Source organism: Prionailurus viverrinus, chromosome A2 (genome assembly GCF_022837055.1).
Source record: "Prionailurus viverrinus isolate Anna chromosome A2, UM_Priviv_1.0, whole genome shotgun sequence".
Classification (NCBI taxonomy): domain Eukaryota; kingdom Metazoa; phylum Chordata; class Mammalia; order Carnivora; family Felidae; genus Prionailurus; species Prionailurus viverrinus.
This window is the reverse complement of record NC_062562.1, coordinates 63,276,463-63,295,983: the sequence shown is the minus strand read 5'-3', so window position 1 is coordinate 63,295,983 and position 19,521 is coordinate 63,276,463. Positions and strand designations below refer to the sequence as shown.

General features: G+C 49.9%; 1 protein-coding gene across 6 annotated transcripts in view; it reads right to left on the bottom strand.

Annotated features, from left to right (window-relative positions):
- The window catches only part of ABCA13 (ATP binding cassette subfamily A member 13), a 395,893-nt gene that overhangs the window by 19,392 nt on the left and 356,980 nt on the right, over window positions 1-19,521 (bottom strand). For all 6 annotated transcript variants that reach the window (XM_047839515.1, XM_047839521.1, XM_047839537.1 and 3 more), the window contains 2 exons: window positions 17,707-17,810; window positions 8,967-9,059 (listed from right to left, as the gene is read on the bottom strand). In XM_047839515.1, the coding sequence (XP_047695471.1) occupies window positions 8,967-9,059; window positions 17,707-17,810 (197 nt within the window). The remainder of the gene's footprint in view (window positions 1-8,966; window positions 9,060-17,706; window positions 17,811-19,521) is intronic.

The following is a 19,521-nucleotide window of genomic DNA, read 5'->3' as shown; positions in this document are numbered from 1 at the left end:
CATCTTCCTCAGCATCCGCTCCTCTGCCAGTGGCCACGTAGGTTTCCACGTGTTGGCGGCTGTGAACAGGGCTGCAGTCGGCATGGGCGGAGGTACCTTCAAGTTGACAATTTCGTTTCCTTCGGGTGAATACCCGGTAGTGAGATGGCTGGGCCGCAGTGAGGGTCTACTGCCAGCTTTTCGAGGACCCTCCACCCTGTCGTCCGGAGCGGCCGCACCAGTCTGCGTTCCCACCAACCGTGCACGAGGCCTCCCCTTCCTCGGCCTCCTTGCCGGCACCTGTCGTCTCCTGTTAATGTCAGCCACTCTGACAGGTGTGGGGTGGTGTCTCATCATGGCTTGGACTTGCATTTCCCCGACGATGAGTGTTTTGAGCATCTTCTCGTGTGTCTGTCGGCCGTCTGGATGTCTTCTTCGGAGAAATATTCTGAAACACGGTTCAGACCTACCAGAAGTCCATTCTCTGGCTGGGCTGAGCTCCGTGCGCCGTGGGGGTATTTGCAATCAGAGTTCACCATCCCCTGTGTACCACCGAGTCTCCGAATGGCACATCGCTGCTGTCCGGCTGGCACGTTACTGGCTGGCAGGCCAGAGAGGCTGCGCGAGGCATCCAGCCGTCCAGACGCGAGGGGGACAGGAACTCACCGCCAAGGCCGCAGCGGCAATTAGGCCTGAATCACACGCCTGGTGGATCTTGCTAATGGAGACGGGGAGTAAAGATAGAGCCCTGGGTCTAAAGACAGCCAACCAACGGGTGAAGCAGGACATTTTGAGAGAGAGTAGGCTTCACCCGGCCTGGAGATAGATGGGATCTGAAGGAAAGTCTTTATCAAAAGGCCCGATTACTGTCTTCAGGTCCAGTGGTTCATGACGCTGGGCAGAACCTGAGAGCCACTACAGACTCCTCTGATTTCTCTCCTGAGCCCCAGGGCAGCGAGCTGGACAGACACATCCTTCAGCGCAGGCCCGCCGGGTGCCAGGGGCTTCACTCGTTCACTCGTTCTCTGTTCAACAATTACCTGGAGCGGACGTCACGTACTAGGCTCTGGCCCCACTACTAGGCACCCGGAGACAAACAAAAAGAAAAGTCCAGTCTCAAGAGAGCTTCCAGTCCACTGGGAAGAGGTTAAAAACAATCAGGTAGACAAATAAACATCATGTTTAATAGGTCAGAGGGTGCGTTAGTCTGTTTAGATTCATGCGTGCGTGACAGAAACTCCAAAGCTGCAGGGACATCAGGTGTAAAGTCTGACAGCGGCCAGCTCAGAGTGGATAAGGCATCCATCTGGCTCATTCAGTCTCTCTGCTCTGTTCACAGGCCTGTCACTGAGGCCGCCTCGTGGTCCGAGATGGCTGCTTCGTCTCTAACCATCACGTTTGCATTCAGAGGGAAGAGAGGAAGGGGCACAAAAAACGATGTCACTCCCGCCGCCCCCACCACACACACACAAATCCACACCCTTAAAGCTGCAGACCCTTCTCCTGCTGTATCTCTTTGGTCACCTGCAGCAGTCCTCAGAGCTGGGAAATGCATTTATTATTTCCAAGGAAATGGCCGTGTAGCCAGCTAACATCTTATGCCTCTGTGAATGGGCAGACTAGATCCTGGAGACCTCCCCAAAGAGGTGAGGACGGCTCTAAAACACAGAGGGAAAAGGGGCGCCTGGGTGGCTCAGTCGGCTGGGTGTCCGACTTCGGCTCAGGTCATGATCTCGCAGTCTGTGGGTTCAAGCCCCACGTCGGGCTCTGTGCTGACAGCTCGGAGCCTGGAGCCTGCTTCGGATTCTGTCTCTCTCTCTCTGGCCCTCCCCTGCTTGCGCTCTGTCTCTCTGTCTTTCAAAAATGAATAAGCGTTAAAAAAAATTTTTTTAAACCCGGAGGGAATGAGCGACACATTGATTTCGGTGGAAGAGGAGGAAGTAGCCGTCGAGTGGGAACACGACTGGGGTCTTCCTCTGCCTTTTACCAAAGGACTATAAACTATGCATTACTGTCCCCGTGTAAGGGGGGAAACCAACTTTCAGAGGTGTTAAATACCTTTCTCGAAGTCCCGGGGTGCTGTCACCGGCCTGGCTCCGCACCTCTTCTGTGTCATCCCAGCACACCCACGCAGACTCACCCAGGCAGGTGAGGTGAGCCGACACGGCACCAGCGGGGCTCAAGACCACACTCTGAAACTGGCTCCTTCCAGCAGGAACTGTGTGCTGGGCCAAACACCGCACTTGTGGGTCTGAGATTCCCTCCGGTGGTGGTGGGGATGTCACAAGGAAGAAATGGGGGCGATACGCAGAGAGCACACAGCAAGTGACCCATCCTGGGTAAGGGGCACACAGACCCCGCACCGTAGATGAGAGCCTGGGCTGTTTATCAACATGATCAGCGCCGAGGGGCTCTGCTTTCCTGCTTTCCTGCTCCCCACCGTGGTGGAGAGCAGCAGGCGGAACCCCGGGGGCCCTTGTGCACGACGAACACCTGCCCAGCCGGCTACCGGCCCCCAGACGACCAGCACACCCTTTTCAGCCCCCGGCCCTACCTGAGGTCTCCATTTCTCTAAGGACATCCCCACTCCCATCCTTGATCATCCTCCAGGGCTAATGATCGCAACGGCTCCCCCTCTCCCAGAAGAGCCGGTGGCAAAGTCCTGCCTTTGTTCTCGGCCATGCCACCTACACCACACGTCCCGTCACCAGCCGCCCACAGCTCATTTCCATCCCTTTTGTTTAGAAAACAAAAACAGCCCCAAAGAGCCCACTTGGGTTCCCGTCTCTTGTTCCTTTCCTTTGTCGTCTCATTTTTTAATTTATTTTTGAGAAAGAGAGTGTGAGCAGGGGAGGAGCAAGGGAACAAGGAGAACGAGGGAGGGAAGAAGGAGGGAAGAACGGAGAGAGAGAGAGAGAGAGAGAGAGAGAGAATCCCAAGAAGGCTCCAAGCTGTCAGCACAGAGCCCAACTCGGGGCTCAATCTCACTAACCAAGAGATCATGACCTGAGCCGAAATCAAGAGTCGGACGCTTAATGGACTGACCCACCCAGGTGCCCCTGTTGCCTCATTCTTTTACCCTGGAATTAAAACTTCCCCAAAGATGGTGTCCATACGTACGGCCCACTTTTTGACCTGCACCCCATTGTACCCTGTATCAGAGTCAGGCTGTTCCAAACACGACCCGCATCATCTCTCTCCATCCCTCCTCTGTCGGCAGGAAGGCACTCACCGTCGAGTAGCTGCCGGGGGGCGACCTGGGAGGGATGCCTCCTCTGCCACGAAACGGACATTCCATCTCCTCCTCACTCCCGCCTGGAAACCTTCCCATGGCACCTACACAACTTTTGATTTGTGAGTGTTTGGCACGTCTGGCAGGGGTCGTGACTGTTCACCAACGGATTTCAAAACCCTGTAGCTACACAAACACCCTCTAGCATTTGATTACTTACGCCGAGCTGCACCCCAAGCGGCCTCTTCACTAGTCTTAGGGCAATTTCCACCTCGTGCTGCATCTACACTTATGCGTGTGTCAGTCTGACCTAGAGCAAGCTCACTGACCGAGGGACCACGCCTCTGCCGTCTCCCGGTAAGACATGCATGCGGCCAGTGTGCGTGAACGAGGAGTCAGGACGTGACCTTGAGTGTCCCCAAAAACACTTCCAATTCCCACCTTCGCTGTCTGTGTGTTCTTAACGGAACATATTAGAAAGTGAAAGCAGAGTGTCCCCATTGGGAAAGTGACCGCCCTGGGCGACATCGGCTCGTGATCTGAATTTCCCAGACCAGACGCATCCAACCAAAACGTCCAGCATGAGGACAACTAGGGGCTCGGAAGCCCTTCCCAGGAAGGGCGTCAGAGCATCCGAAGTCCCCCCAGCAGCAGCGTCAGAGGAACATGGATCATGTTCACGTAACGCGATGCCGGGAAAGCAAGCAGAGTGACGAATGACACGAAGCAGCGTGAGAGCGCACGCTGAGCAGGCGAAAGCCAGACAGCTTCTTTCTCTTCAAAGAGCCATTACTGGCAAAGACAGCTAATTCAGTGGTGAGTAGAAGCGGATGAATTACGTGATGCTTTGAAACAAAGCAAAATGCAGAACAGAATTCAGCAGCCGCACATCATGGCAGAAAGCCTCGTACGGGCTCGCATACAGCCCTCCTTCCCCATTTGTGAAAGTGACATAAACCTATCGAATTACCTACTTCATTTTGAAATGAGCCAGTCTATTATTTGGTGATGTCATCTTAATCTAAGCTTTGACATTCAGGCGATGTTTCCAAGAACTATTAAATCAAAGTTGCCACGCTGAAGCATAGGGTGTCAGATAAGGTGATGTGTTAATTTTCAGCTACCCAAGGAGTTGTAGCGGGAGAGCTCAAACATCACTATACTGTTTTCCATTTCTTTGAGGAATATCTTCGAGGGCGCCTGGGTGGCTCAGTCAGTTAAGCATCCAGCTTTGGTTTCAACTAGGGTCCATGATCTCACCATTTGTGAGATTGAACCCCGAGTCGGGCTCTCTCCTGACAGCCCATAGCCTGCTTGGGATTCTCTCTGCCCCTCCCTTGCTTGTGCTCTCTCTCTCTTCCCCGCCCCCCTCAATATAAATAAAACTTTTTTAAAAAATCTAGAGACAAATCCTCCAGAGCACTCTCTATATCCTGAATAAAATGACTATATAACATATTGACAAGAGCAGCCTTCAGAGTTTATCCCATTGTTATTTCTGATTCCTAAAGCTTTCATGTTGGACAACTCAAGAAAATAAAAGTTCTCATAATCTTAAGGATTTTCTTCATTTCTAGAGTTTTGCTTTTGCTTTGTTTTCAATGCATGAACAGCCCCATCCTCCCTCCCCACCAAGAAATTGGTCCGGCGTTCTTCAAACTATCACCTCTGTGCTTCAGAAGCATGATTTGTTTTCCCTTCCCGGGAAGAACCGCTCTGACACTCAGACTTAAACTCTCTGCTGTAGCTGCTCCCAGGGCAGGGGAAAGCAAACAGGTGCAGCATGCAGGCCTTACGGGTTCCCTGCAGGTGGGTCATGAACATGCCCACAGCCTGTTGGCTCTCAGGATGTGCTCCAGTTCTGCCATGGAGAGAACCTGGGAATGCGTCCCCAATGCGTCCCCGGGGACGGCATCTCGGCACCCACAGAGGCTGCTGTCAACCGGTCCCGGCCATCAGGTGGCCTCCACTCTGCTTCTGCTCTCCTTGGTATGCGCACATGCACACATTCATCCATGCGTGTGCACACACAATTATGGCTCACATGTAAACTTATAAATTTATCTACTCCTTATCATAGGACAGTCCCTCCCGCAGTGGGAGCCCCAGAACACAGACTGTCCGACCTAATGACCTACTGTCACCTGAGGAAAGAATCCAGTCAGCACCACGAGAGACTGTAGACAGCCACCCAACATCCACTTCCTTGCGTTCTTCCTTAACAGAAATCTAAGTTGATTTAAGTGGCAAAATGCCCAGCTAAATTCTACACTTCTCAGGCTTCCCAGTAACCAGGGCGACTGACAAAACATAAGAGCAGGTGTCCCCTCTCACCTTTCCCTGCTTCATCTTGTTGCCTAGAACAAGGGTGTGATGGATGGAGCTGCAGCAGCCATTCTGGGACCAAGAAAACCATAAAGATGTAAGCCACTGAACCAGTGCCAATACTAGGTACTTCCGGACTTTTACTACATATAAAAAATGAATACGCTTAAGTCAGTGGATATGCTTACATCAGTGTGTCTGATGTTCTGTTCCTAACTGAAAGACAGAGCTCATAACTGGTACAGAAGATCAAAGAGATCTGAGAAGAAAAAAAAAATCCCTGGAGGAAGGTCTCCGAAGGAAAAGAGATCATATGATTGCCAAACAGAAGACAGATTGATAGGCAAATTTCTTTCCCAGAGCCAGAAACACAGGAAGAGAAGGATGATGAACGAATAGTAGTTTGTGAGGCCACACTGAGGGGCTGGCCAAGGGGCTGACAGACAGGCGGCTTCTCTCATCTCAGAGACCTCGCACTTTACGAGTGGGGTGTCAGGGCCGCTCTGAGAACGGAGGAGGTGAAGAGTGCCCTGGGGAAGGTCAACAGGAGAGCGTTGGCGGTGTAGACACAGGCACACGGCACACATCCGTGTGGCCCCAGGGACGTGCACCTGAGGGGTGGGGAGGCAGGAGGCTTGCCCTTGGAACCTGTGGCTCAGGAGTCTCACCGGCTGCACTGGGACCCCAGCTCCGGGTACTGAATGGGGGTGTCGTGAGAACACACACACACACACACCACAGAACAAAGGAAACCAGAACGCCCCAGTTCAAATCCCAGCTCCTCCGCTCACCAGCCGGGAACACCCTCAATCTTTCTCTGAGTACGTTTTCTATAGCTGCAAAAGGGGGTGATAACAGTAGCCACCCCAGGGCACTGTCACGAGGAGCTACCTACTTAACGTGCTCGATGCACTTCGAACTGGCACCTAGCACGCTCTACAGCCTCGATCTCTCCTGACACCGTGACCCACCACGTGACCCAGCGCGCGGGATGATCTAGACCAGGGCTTAGTCCCCTGCGGGGGAGAACAGCCAAAGAAGAGAGACCTCGGTGCGGCACAGGGAGGGGAATGCTGGGCGCCGAAGACGGCATTCAGGGCGGGGCCGCTCCAGGAGCCAGTGCACGTGGGAGGTGGGGGCAGGTGTCTCCCCTGCCCTTGGGGTGCAGGGCGAGTTCCCGAGGCCCTGGCCTCCCTTTGGCTCCTCAGCTCCTGGCCTCAGGTACCCCATCGGGCGGACACCTCCCAGCCCAAGCCGACGTGGCGCATCCCCACCGGGAAACCCCTACGCTCCCGGTCCTAACCCCCACTCAGCTGTTCCCCCCCACCGCCCCCGCCCCAATCCCAAACCCGGCTTATCCCAAGTTACCTCCTCACCCCTCTCCCCAGGGCCTCCCTCACCCCTGCCCTGCCCTCATTCTCTCCTCACTCTTTTCAAATGTCCTCAGTCCCAAATCACAGGTAGGCCCAGACTCCTCCCCTTGGGTCCCCAAGCACCTGCTGGGGGGAGGGGGGGCACCTCTGCGGCGACTCTCACACTCACTGAGGGTAACACGCACCTCCGTGGGCGTGTTCTGGGTTTCCCGATGATCCCTCATGACAACCACCGCAGAAGGGCCTCCCCGAACCCTGTCTCCTCCCGCTCCCCGCCCTCCTCCCGCTCCCCCTGCAGCTCCAAAGTATCAGCTTCTCCGCAGAACGCACGTGGCCTGAGCTAGGCTCCCCTCCATGTGCTGCATGCTCGCCTAGCCTCGCAGCGACCCGTCCCCAGCCGGGGACACTCGGACAGACGCCTGAGGCTGCAGGCGCCCAGCGGCATCTCGCACACTGCGCTGGGCTCTGCGGTAACTGGGCACAACCTGAATCTCTAATCACAGGGCGGAGATCTCAGACCCCGGGGACGAAATCACATGCTGAGTCGGGGACAACAGGGCTGTAAGCCGAGGACTGGTGTCATATCTGCCTCACGCACCAGGATCAGCGTGCCCATGGGCTGTGCACAGAGTGGACACAGTCCACAGATGCCCTCCATGCAGCTTTCCTGGCCACAGGGCCTGCGGCTGGCACACAGGCTGGGAGTCCTGGGTCCATGGCGCGATTAACCCTTTACTTTTTATCTCATATTACGGAAACACAGGTAATCAGTTTATGGGCTGCAAGAAAATACCAACGTGACAAATTACGCTTTGCAACGTATCAAAGTTCGGTGTTTTGATGAATCGCCCACGAGCCGCTTCTTGCTGTGTGTCATTCCACAGTCCACATTGCTAACAATCCGCCCTCAACCACCTGCCATGTCATCGGAACGGGAACCAGAAGAGAGGGAGCCTGTGCAGCACGGAGGCTAATTCTGCCTTGGTGCGTCCTGGAGCCGGGCTCCGGCAGCCACCTTGAGAGAGGCAGGTCGCGAAGCTCAGACATAAATCACCCGGCAATCAGGCACGGGCTATAAAACTTTATGTAAGCATTCATAAAGGTGAGGGAGTGTGAAAGATTATTTTTCTTTTGATGACACTTATTAAAAATGAGCAGACTGCATATTGAGAACAGTTTCCATCCAGCAGGCTCAGTCTGACCAGCGACTGACCCCGAGCTTCACGCGGCTGCGAGGCTGGCTGTCCCCGCGGTGCCCGACTCTGAGCCACCGGAAAAGGCGTGTTAGCTCCCCAGGCCGGAGAACCAAGCATTCGCTGATATTTTCTCCACGAAATAAAAACACTTCACCTTAATATATACGACTGTTTGCTTAGCAAATCTCGGCTTGCAAATTCCAGCTTCAAAAAAAAAACTGAATAAAATGAAAGCGGAAAGAGGTTTATCAACATATTAAAAAATTATTCTGGATCGGATACACCAGATTAGACGGCGAGTTAAGAGGAAATTCGAAACTGTGGAAACAGCTTGGGGGACACTAGATGCAAAAACCAGGGGACTAGGATGCAAAACTGCTCATAAGAACTGTCAGCAACATCATGAAGATTCCGCAAAGTCCACGGAGAGGACGAAAATCGACCAAACAACTCTGGTCTCCCGTCCTGAATCCACAGAGGACTTTCCAACAGCACAGCGGCTGGCAGGTAACACAGGCCCCCCACCCGCCCCGGACGGGGGCTATGGGGGTGGACAACCTCTGTATGAAGTATTCTGCACTGGCAAGGACACATTTTCTCCTCTTTTCATCCTGACAGTCACTTTGAGAGTGCCTGTCCTCCCGGAAGAAGCCCGTGAACGTGGTGGGAGGATGGCTGGGCTCCACGTGGGAGCTGCAGCCGTGGTCGGTGGCCCGAAGGCCCCTCATCTCCCCAGGCCCAGGTCTCCTTCTTCCGCGGGAGGGGCTGGACCACTCTGGCTCGAAAGCATCACCGGTTGTGACCGACTCATGCAGTGAACAGATGAGGAGACATACACGTACACACACACGTACAACATACCTGCTTTTAAGGTGCTGAGGGGAGCCAAGGCACCGGAAGCTGCCGTTGACCATTATGGCCAGTCTCGTGCACAGGGCCTGGCATTCCTCCATGCTGGGGGGGACAGGATGAGAAGGGCATGAGCAAGTGTGTCCTCCAGGCAGCAAACCGTCCAAGCAACACGTAGACAAAAACACTGCTGCTGTTGCTGAATTTTCTACATACCACCTCAAGAAACCCTCAATGAGCACTTTTAAAATGCGTGTTTTGGGGCGCCAGCGTGACTCAGTCGGTTAAGGGTCTGACTTCGGCTCAGGTCATGATCTCACGGTTTGTGAGTTCGAGCCCCGTGTCAGGCTCTGTGCTGGCAGCTCGAGCCTGGAGCTTGCTTCGGATTCTTTGTCTCCCTTTCTCTGCTCCTCCCCTCTCAAAAATAAATAAACATTCAGAAAATAAAATAAAATAAAATAAAATAAAATAAAATAAAATAAAATGGATGTTTTATTTAGATAACCAATGACACAATTAACCAAAACTTACCAGTATTTCAAAATCCCAGGAACAATGGTTATTAGGAGAGAAACTGTTGCAATAGTACGAAAATATAAACTAAATCCAAGTGACCTTCACAGAAAATGTGCAAGTTTTATGAAAAAAAGAAAAAGCAATAAGATCTACTAATGAACCTAAATGAAATCTTGAATCAATAAAAGGATGTGTCAAGAAAAAGAAAAAAGTGAATATATTTTAGATAAAGGAAATTATTATAAATGAATATTACTGTGATATAAAAATTATTGCAACATAAAATAGTATTAGTATATGTCAGTATAAATATAAAACATGATAGGTACATGAATATAAATGTAATAAATGAATTTTATATAAAATATATATGTGAATTCTATTTTACTATAATATATAAAATAAAACAAATTACATTGTAATTTGCAGCTATAATTTGGTTTGTGATATTATATAACATTATCTTGGTATAAAATATGTAATAAAGATTTGTAACTTGTAATAGGGTTATTATAATTATATAGAAAATAAAATAAATTATAATAAGGATATAGTATAATGCCAATCAAAATTATAAAGCATACCTTCAAAATTATTTAGTGAGAGGTAGAAAAACTGTGAACAAGAAGAACGATAAGAGTTGCTCCAGAAGATATTTAACATTTGTTCTAAGGCTCAGATAATTCAAGGAAGGCAACAGGCATAGGAGTTACAAGGCAGATCATTAGAAGAAAGGCTGTGCAGAACTAAACAGTCACATCTTAAACACAAAAGTGGATGGGAACATTCCTTCTAAGCATCAGCGACGGAAGAGACTATGAAAGAAAGTGCTTGGTAGTTGACAATGCAAAAGTGCAAACTTCTAATAAGTCTGTCAAAACACAGCCAACGAACGTTAAAAAAAAAACTACAACAAAATAAACTTAAAAAAATTTTTTTAAGGGGAAACTGGGTGGCTCAGTGGGTTAAGCATCCAACTCTTGGTTTCGGCTCAGGTCATGATCTAAGCCTGCTTGGGATTCTCTCTCTCTCTCTCCCTCTCTCTCTGTCCTTCCCTGCTTGCAGTCTCTCTCTCTCAAAATAAATAAACTCAAAAAGAAGTAAAAACACAACTACAACAAACGCAATGCGTGAGGGTAGATACATTCAGTATATATTAAAGTTCATTTATTTATTTTTTTAAATTTTTTTAACGTTTATTTACTTTTGAGACAGAGAGAGACAGCACATGAGTGGGGGAGGGCCAGAGAGAGGGAGACACAGAATCGGAAGCAGGCTCCAGGCTCTGAACTGTCAGCACAGAGCCCGACGTGGGGCTTGAACTCACGGACTGAGAGATCATGACCTGAGCCGAAGTCGGCCACTTAACCGACTGAGCCACCCAGGCGCCCCTCATTTATTTATTTTTGAGAGAGAGAGAGAGACAGAGAGAGAAAAAGAGAGGACACGCACATGCGGGGGAGGGACAGAGAGAGACACAGAATCTGAAGTCTCTGAGCTGTCAAGAGCCTGACGTGAGGCTCGAACCCACGAACCATGAGATCATGACCTGAGACGAAGTTGGCCATTTAACCGACTGAGCCACCCAGGCGCCCCAATACATTCGGTACACAGAACTGTTTTTGTTAGCGTAAAAATGAAACTATAAAAAATGCAATCCTGGAGGAAGGTCAAATATAGTGACTATTCAAAGAACTGTCCACAGGTAATACACATCCTGACAAATTAGAAAGTTAACCATCAAATAAGTGAGCTTAAAATTCTCTTCCAGCCAGAAAGTCATTTGCCAAATGTGCCTTTTGTTTGTTGCACAGGGAAACACTGTTTCCCCTATCTGCGGTGCAAATACAAACAATGAATTCTCAGATCAAAAAAATACCTGCAAAGTTAAAAACATCGTCTCAACAATCCCAACCTCATATACTGCCGGTGGGAGTGAAAAATTGGCATGATTTTCTGAAAACTCAATTTGGCACTAATCTCTTATAGGAACTTACGTTAGGAAACACAGAAGATAGGAATGCATATAACAAGTTATTTATAAGAGTAAAAATCCAGAAACTGCTTCTGTAATAGGATAATATGATACTCAGATAAATGGGGGTGCGTCCATGTGTTGAACAGCCATTCAAATGAGGTTTTCTAAACTCCATTAGTTGCACAGAAAAAAAGTAATGATACAGCATGGCAGCACGTGTTAGGAAACTTGAACACGAATGTGGAGGGGGGAAAAAGGGAAGGCAAAACACACGAAAAGGTTGACATTGACGATACTTGAAAATTCATGGTGCAATTCCTTTGCTTCTGCCACTATGTGCCATCCAAATCCCCTACAGGAATCAGGTATTATGTTCACTGTTCGGGAATGGGCTTAAAGCCCGTCTGCTCATTAGGTCACGGGACATTCAGATCAAGGTTATATTGGTCAGCCTCCCATGCAGCTAGAGGCAGACGTGTGACAACTCGAGTCAATGGGAAGTACAATTTCTGGGTCACGTCAAAATAAGGCAAGCCTCTTGCCCTGGGTTTGGGTCCTTTCTACTTTCCATGAGCTGGACTAGAAAGTCAATTTCAACCATCCAGATGAGGCAAACTCACAAGTGAATAAGTGAAATGCTGGAAAGACTCGGAATCCTTGGATGACCTTGGGCTCCATCATAGCCCACCATCATGAATTGTTAGTGGAGGAGAGAAAAACACGTCTGGTCTGAGCCACTGTAATTTGGGGTCTGAGTTATAGTAGTTTAACATGGGGTCTAAGGAATACATGCTATTCATATTCCAAACACGCTTTATAAATCTTTTTTTAATGTTTATTTATTTTTGAGAGAGATAGAGAGACAGAGTGTGATCAGGAGAGGGGCAGAGAGAGGGAGACACAGAATCCAAAGCGGGTTCCAGGCTCCGAGCTGTCAGCACAGAGCCTGATGCGGGGTTTGAACTCACGAACCGTGAGATCATGACCTGAGCCCAAGTTGGATGCTTAAGTGACTGAGCCGCCCAGGCGCCCCAAAATAGGCTTTATAAATCTTTTTGTGCAAACATATCTTTCTCTGTTTCTTTAATAAGTTCCAATTTAAAATTTTCATGAGTGCATCGTAGGTGTTCTAATTAAAGTGGGAGAACGTGAAGTTTTCTCTCTCGCATCCTTATGCATCTCAGATGAACAGAGATCCAAATAACAACCGATCTTAATTACGACCTTGGAGTAACGATGTGGTAATTTCAACTGAGTTGTTATTAGCTGTCAAACAAATAAGGTCTAAACAGCAGGTGGGTTACCATGACATCTCTGCCCAGAGGGCAGAGACTGAGAGATTTTGAGGACTTTCAGCAGCAGGAAGAACATCCAATGCCAGGTGCTCTACAGCAGTGAAATAATCTGTGACTATTTACTCTGAGAATGAACACCGTGCTTCCTTCAGGTGGTCAGGCTGGCTGGAACAGAGCTCTCTCTGGTCAGGGGCGCAAGGAGTCAAGGGCTTAGCATGGAGCATACGGTACAAGCCCACAGTCCTCTAGGTAAGGAGTGAGAAGAGGAACAGAGACAGGACCTCAAAATTAAGGGGAAACTGTGCAATTTGGAGACTTTTCAGCTGCAGGCAGCTGTCTCAGAAGCACAGAATCAGTCCCTGGCTGCTGCGCTCTCCATTAATCGTGAGTCATTTAGATCTTTGTATTGCATGAATACGGGGAGATTTATAGAAATGAAGACACATCGTTAATGTGAAACCGCATTAATGGGAGGACGTAAGACAGAAATTACAGTGATGTACGGTCTTCCTGAGAACTGTCCGTAATTATCATACGCTATATGGAAATCAAAAGGGATTTTTAACTTGACCCCCACTTTATCCACTCTTAGAACCCACATATGAAAATGAGGCCCTAACAAATACCGGCCTGATAAATGCAGGAATGCAGAGAGTTTCCAGAATTGGCACGGCCAGAGGATCGTTTTAAGCAAAAACGTACGTATATTATAAGGTAGAGGGTTTGCCACATTTGTTTCATTTCAGTGTGACATTTTATTTTCTGAAAAGAAACAGAACCAAGACAAAAGTCAAGGGCAGGACTTCTGGCTACGGCCAAGTGAAAAACCTGGCACATCTTTTCCCCCCAAATCAACTCGAAAGCCGGACACAATGAACAAAAACAACCATTTCGGAATGTTGGAAACTGTCTAGAAGGATGCAACGGTCTGAGAAACGCTTACCACTGACGAACAGCTGCACGGCCAGCTTTACACACGTGCGGCTACTGGCAGGACAAGGCAGCCCACGAGGACCGGGAGCTTCTCTGCGCTCAACTGGGACCCATACCCGGCGACGCCGTCAACATCAGTGACTTGTGTAGAGCCCAGCAGACAAGAAGGGCCAAGAGCTCCAGTATCTGGCCTGACAGTGCCTGCATTAGCTCATGTGTCACTGGGGCACACGCCTAGCCTACTGAGGCTGCACGTGCACACAGTAGAGGCCAGAGAGCGGCCATGCCAGCCACATGCCCCACGTGAACCCAGAGGCTAGCCACACGCACATCCAGAGCCCAGTGGCACCCTGGAGAAGGCAAGACTGGGCCACGTGAGGAGGTCTGAAAGGGGAACATTCTCCCCTGGGCACACACGGACCCGCCGGCAGAGGAAAGATCGGGGCTGGCGTCAGGTGGCTGAGGGCCGCCTCTGTCTATGTAATAAAAGCAGGTGGCTTCGAGGAATCCGGGCTTCACAAAATGAGCACAGAATTTTTAACGTTTATTTATTTTTGAGACAGAGAGAGACAGAGATGAATGGGGGAGGGTCAGAGAGAGGGAGACACAGAATCAGAAACAGGCTCCAGGCTCTGAGCCGTCAGCCCAGAGCCCGACGCGGGGCTCGAACCCACGGACCGCGAGATCGTGACCTGGCTGAAGTCGGACGCTCAACCGACTGCGCCACCCAGGCGCCCCAAAATGAGCACAGAATTTAACACACAAACTGAAGAGCGTCACTGGGAGCTACTCACTGCAGGGGAAAGAGATTCCGCAGATTCATCCCAGGCAGAGACACGCAGACAGACAGACACACGAAAGGGACAGACAAACCAAGAAGAAGAAAACCAAGAAAAAAAATAATAATAAATAAATAAAAAACATGGCAATAACGACAACTTTTAGGGAAGGAGAAGAATCAGAAACCAGAGAGGCTACGATTTATTAAATATTGCGAAATACCCAGTTTTCAACAACAACAACAAAAAAAAACTATAACCTGTAAAATTAACAAGAACTTGTTATCCATACTCAGAGAGAAAAGCAGTCAGCAGAAACTATTCCTAGGTGCCCCTAAATGCTAGATTTAGTAGAAAAAAAATCTTCAATGAAGCAACTCTATGTATGCTCGAAGCACTAAAGGAAACAATGTTTAAAGAATGTTTTTTGAGACGACAATAGAGTTTCTGAAGTAGACTGAATTTTTTTTTTTAAAAAAATACCAAATGAATTTTTTTTGTTGTTGAAGACTATAAATGAAAGGAAAATTTCACTATGGGGCCCGCGGCAAATCTGGGTAGCAGAAGAAAGCATCAGTGAACCTGAAGATTATCGAATCTGAAAAGAGGGAAAAAAATATTTAAAAGAAATGGGACAGAAACACAGATCTGCAGGACACCATTGTACATGCACAGAAAGTATCAGTGTGTGGAAAAGGAAAGGAAAGATAGAAAGAGCCCGAAAAAAATATTTGAATAAACAACTACCAAAATATCAACACAGTAGGTGAAATGCATTAACCTACACATCCAAGAAGCACCATGAACCTAAGGAAGGATACCCGGAGGGATGTGCATCTGGACACACTGGGGTTTAACCATGAGAGTCGGAGAGAAAAGTCCTGAGAGGCACAACCCAGGAACGACCCAGGATGTACCAGGAAGCATCAGAAGGGATGCTGGCTAGCTTCTTCTAAGAGACAACGTAGGTGAGAAGACAGAGGTGACACGATCATCTGGACAATGTGAATGAAAATCACACTTCACTAGGGTGGCTACAATCAAAGACAGAGTGTTGACAAGAATCTGCACAAACCAGGAGCTTCATCATTGTTCCCGGGAATATAAGACGATGAAGCCACATTGAAACACAACGGTGTTCTGCGATTTCTTAAAGCGTTGATCACAAACTTACCACACGACCCAGCCATCAGACCCCTAAGACACTGTCCAAGACAGATGAAAGCATATGTCCGTACAAAGACATTTATAAGGCTGCTCACAGCACCTTATACTGGAAACAATCCAAGGGACTATTGACAGGGGAAGACCAGACAAATGAGGTCTGGCCACACAGCAAGTGAAAGAAGCCAGATACAACAGACTTATGATCTTGTTGGCATGAAATATCCAGAAGACACATTTGAGCTAAAGAGTCTGGGACTTTGCACGGGGGTGATCTGAAAACAAACGTTGAGAACACGTTGGAAATGCCCTAAACTGGATTACGGTGACAGGTGCACAGAACTCTCATTTTCCTAAATAAAACCCCCCAAAAAACAAAAAAAATCATTGAATGGTACACTTAAAGTGGGTAAATTATAGGGTATGTAAATTACATCTCAGAAAAAAAAAAAACCTGTTTTAAGAACTGGCAGTGTTTCAGGGCCCCTGGGTGGCCCATTCAGTTGAACAGCTGACTTCAGCTCAGGTCATGATCCCATGGTTCATGAGTTCGAGCCCCGCTTTGGGCTCCCTGCTGTCAGTGCAGAGCCTGCCTCGGACCCTCTGTCCCCCTCTCTCTGCCCCATCTCAACTTGTGCATGCTCTCTCTGTCTCCGACCCCCCTCAAAAAAAACTGGCAGCATTTAGTCCAGCAGTGAAAATTCAGGGATGATGGACAATAGACCCTCAGGGAATAAGAGAAGATTTAAAAAAAAACAGTGCAAAGAAGGTGAGGAAGCATCTGTTCTCACATGAAGCGACATGTGTGAACGGCGTCATCCTGTAAGGAAATACGGGTTGACTTTGCTCGGACCCTCACGGTCACCACTGGCACCTATTACAGGAACAGGGTCTGAGATGGACGTGTGGCGGCGGGATCGTGCATGTAGACGTACAGCTCGCAAGAGGATTTTCACATAAACTGATGATGCCAGGGCCTTCAGCAAAGTCTCCTGAGCCTCCGCACAGATATCACACTGCCTTGGCTTCACATCTCACCTCTGGCAACAAGGGGCGGGTGGCCTGCTGCGGCACAGACTTGGTGGGGGGCACCCCCCTCAGGGCCCAGGGTCCCCATGATTCACCTGTCTGGCTAGGAATTCCCAGACTGCAAGGCCCTGGCTGCCCTTTACAAGGGCCACTTCTCAAGTTGTGTTTTCACTAAGCAGCCTTGAAGGACGAGGTATCATCTCCCCCAAACCCAGAGCTGGCTTGTTCATCAGCTGCCCTCAAGAGGAGGGTCACCGTGCAGGTGGCGTCCCCCACCCAATCCCTTGTATGCAGGCGTCATCTGGGTATCAGGGGCGCCGGAACCAGCGGGACCTTGCTGACAGTGAGTAATACAAATTTTCACCTCTGACCCAGGGGGCTCGTGTCCTCTGGAAACATCCAGGAACTTGGCCTGCCAACTTTGTCAGCTTGTGAGTAAGGCAGAATCTTGGCTCCTTCTCAGCTCCTGACGTTGAACTCAGGGTGTGTGTTACTCACGCACAGTCGAAGCCGTAAAGCCTGATCCCCATTACACCTCAGATAAATCACACTGCGCTGTCCACAAACGGGCTTGATATAACCTGAGACTCGAGGTGTTGTGTGGCCTAGCACGGTGTGGCATAAAGTAAAAACATAGGCCAAGGACTCTTGAAATCTAATCAGAATATTAATTCTGTGAGGAAGAAAACAGGGGGCCAAATTCAGAAACTTGTGACGCTTTCGTTTCAGCCGAGTCTGCTGCTGGGGTTAAAGGTCTTGGGCGGGCAGGCACCGAATCCCGGCCTCCAGAGGACCAGGGCAAGAGTGTGCCTGTGACAGACCGCCGGGCTCGTGGTCCGGCCACGCCACCTGCCAGCTGTCGGCCTCGGTTATGTTACCGGATCCGTCTCCGTTTCAGAGTCCCAGCCTACACGTGGGGCTCACGACTCCATCCCCATCGCCGCGGGCTGTCCAGAGGCAGGGTCACGTGGGCAGCACGGGCCTGGCCCCCGCTGCTCTGCCGCCCTTGCCCGCCCCCCAGCCGCGCTCCCGGATTGGCCACGAGGGCCACGGCTCACCTGTGTGAGGTCAGCACCACCGCACAGCCTTGGCGAACCTCCTGCCTGATAGCATCCCACAGGAACCGCTTCGAGCAGGGATCCATCCCGGAGCTGGGCTCGTCCTGAGGGAGAGAGCACACAGTGACGGCGCTGGGGGTGCACGTCAGGACGGACAGGCCCGGCCCCGCCGGGAGGGCAGCCACAGCGCATCTGGACACAGTCGAGCCCCCCCCACTGCCCGGTGGTGAGGACGGCCCCCCTCGATGCATCGTCCGCCTGCACTGGGCTTCACGGCCATCCACCTCGGAAAGACACGCAAAAGCAGACACAAGCTTTACTCACTTTGCACCAGCGGGTAAAGTGGGGTTCCTGGAAGCTGGGGCTTTCTCCTTCAATAAGCACCGGAGCACTTACTCAACCGCGTTTGAGAGAGATGGCTGTGGACCGCGTGATGCATTTCTGGGCTTGTTGCGGTCAGGGAGGACTGAACACATTTTTCTTAAGAGCTTAGGGTCATCAACTTCCCCAAAGACAGAAACGGACGGGAAGCGGACAAAAACATGGCACTGAACAGGGAAACAGCACCTGTGTTTTCTGCACGCCGGGTGATCTATGAGGGTAGTTACAAACTCAAGCAAACAGAAGCTATGATCATGCCTCGCTCGGTGAGAAAGAGGATGTGTAGTTGGGCGTCTTCCTGACCCCGTGCCGGACACTTGTCTTCTCTCCCGGGGGGAGGAGGGGTGGGGGAGGGGGAGTGTGAAGGCCCTTCAGTGAGTGTCTTTAACCAGATGCTCTGAGTACTCCCCGACATCCCAGTCACCACATGTGCGGTGGCCATGCATGTCATGTGCACAACTTCATGGATGACTTTCACGGAGTCCAACAGACAGGACCGTGTCAGGACCACATGCAGATGAGGAGGCATGCACTCAACGTGCCAGGCTGCATGCATGCAGAGAGTTGCAGAAGCAGACTCTGGACCCCCACAGCTGACTCGGGTCCCCAGCTTGACCCCTAGCCCAGAGTCTAGGGCAACCAAGTTGCTGAGAGCAAGGCTGTGAGAAGCAGGTGGGGGCTGTGGTGAGCCGGGGACAGGAGTCCCCATCCGAACTGAGGACACATGCCTGGCAAGGCAGAGCATGGGGACATTCTGCAGAAGGTAACAGACTCCATGCCTTGTAAACGCTTCTTATATGGAAAACCTAGTTTACACCCCGCAGACCCAGGCAAGGGTTTGTATTCACTACCGGGTGTTAGAATGTGGCATTCTGCAACAGTCCTTGATTTGAACCTTGCAAAGAAGCAAACTTAGAGCAAAGAAGAAAGAAAGAAAGAAAGAAAGAAAGAAAGAAAGAAAGAGAGAAAGAAAGAAAGAAAGAAAGAGGGAGAGAGAAAGAAAGAGAGAGAGAGAGGAAGGGAGGGAGAGAGAAAGAAAGAAAGAAAGAGGGGCGCCTGGGTAGCGCAGTCGGTTAAGTGTCCGACTTCAGCCAGGTCACGATCTCGCGGTCTGCGAGTTCGAGCCCCGCGTCCGGCTCTGGGCTGATGGCTCAGAGCCTGGAGCCTGTTTCTGATTCCGTGTCTCCCTCTCTCTCTGCCCCTCCCCCGTTCATGCTCTGTCTCTCTCTGTCCCAAAAATAAATAAACGTTGAAAAAAAATTAAAAAAAAAAAAAGAAAGAAAGGAAGAAAGAAAGAAAGAGAAAGAAAGAAAAAGTCCTCCAAAAGTCCAGAAGACACCTCATTACCTAATGAGGGCCACTTTTCCAATGCGGGTCTCTTGAATCCCATTTCCATTTAATGAACAAGAACAGAAAGAAGAAAAGAATTTGTTA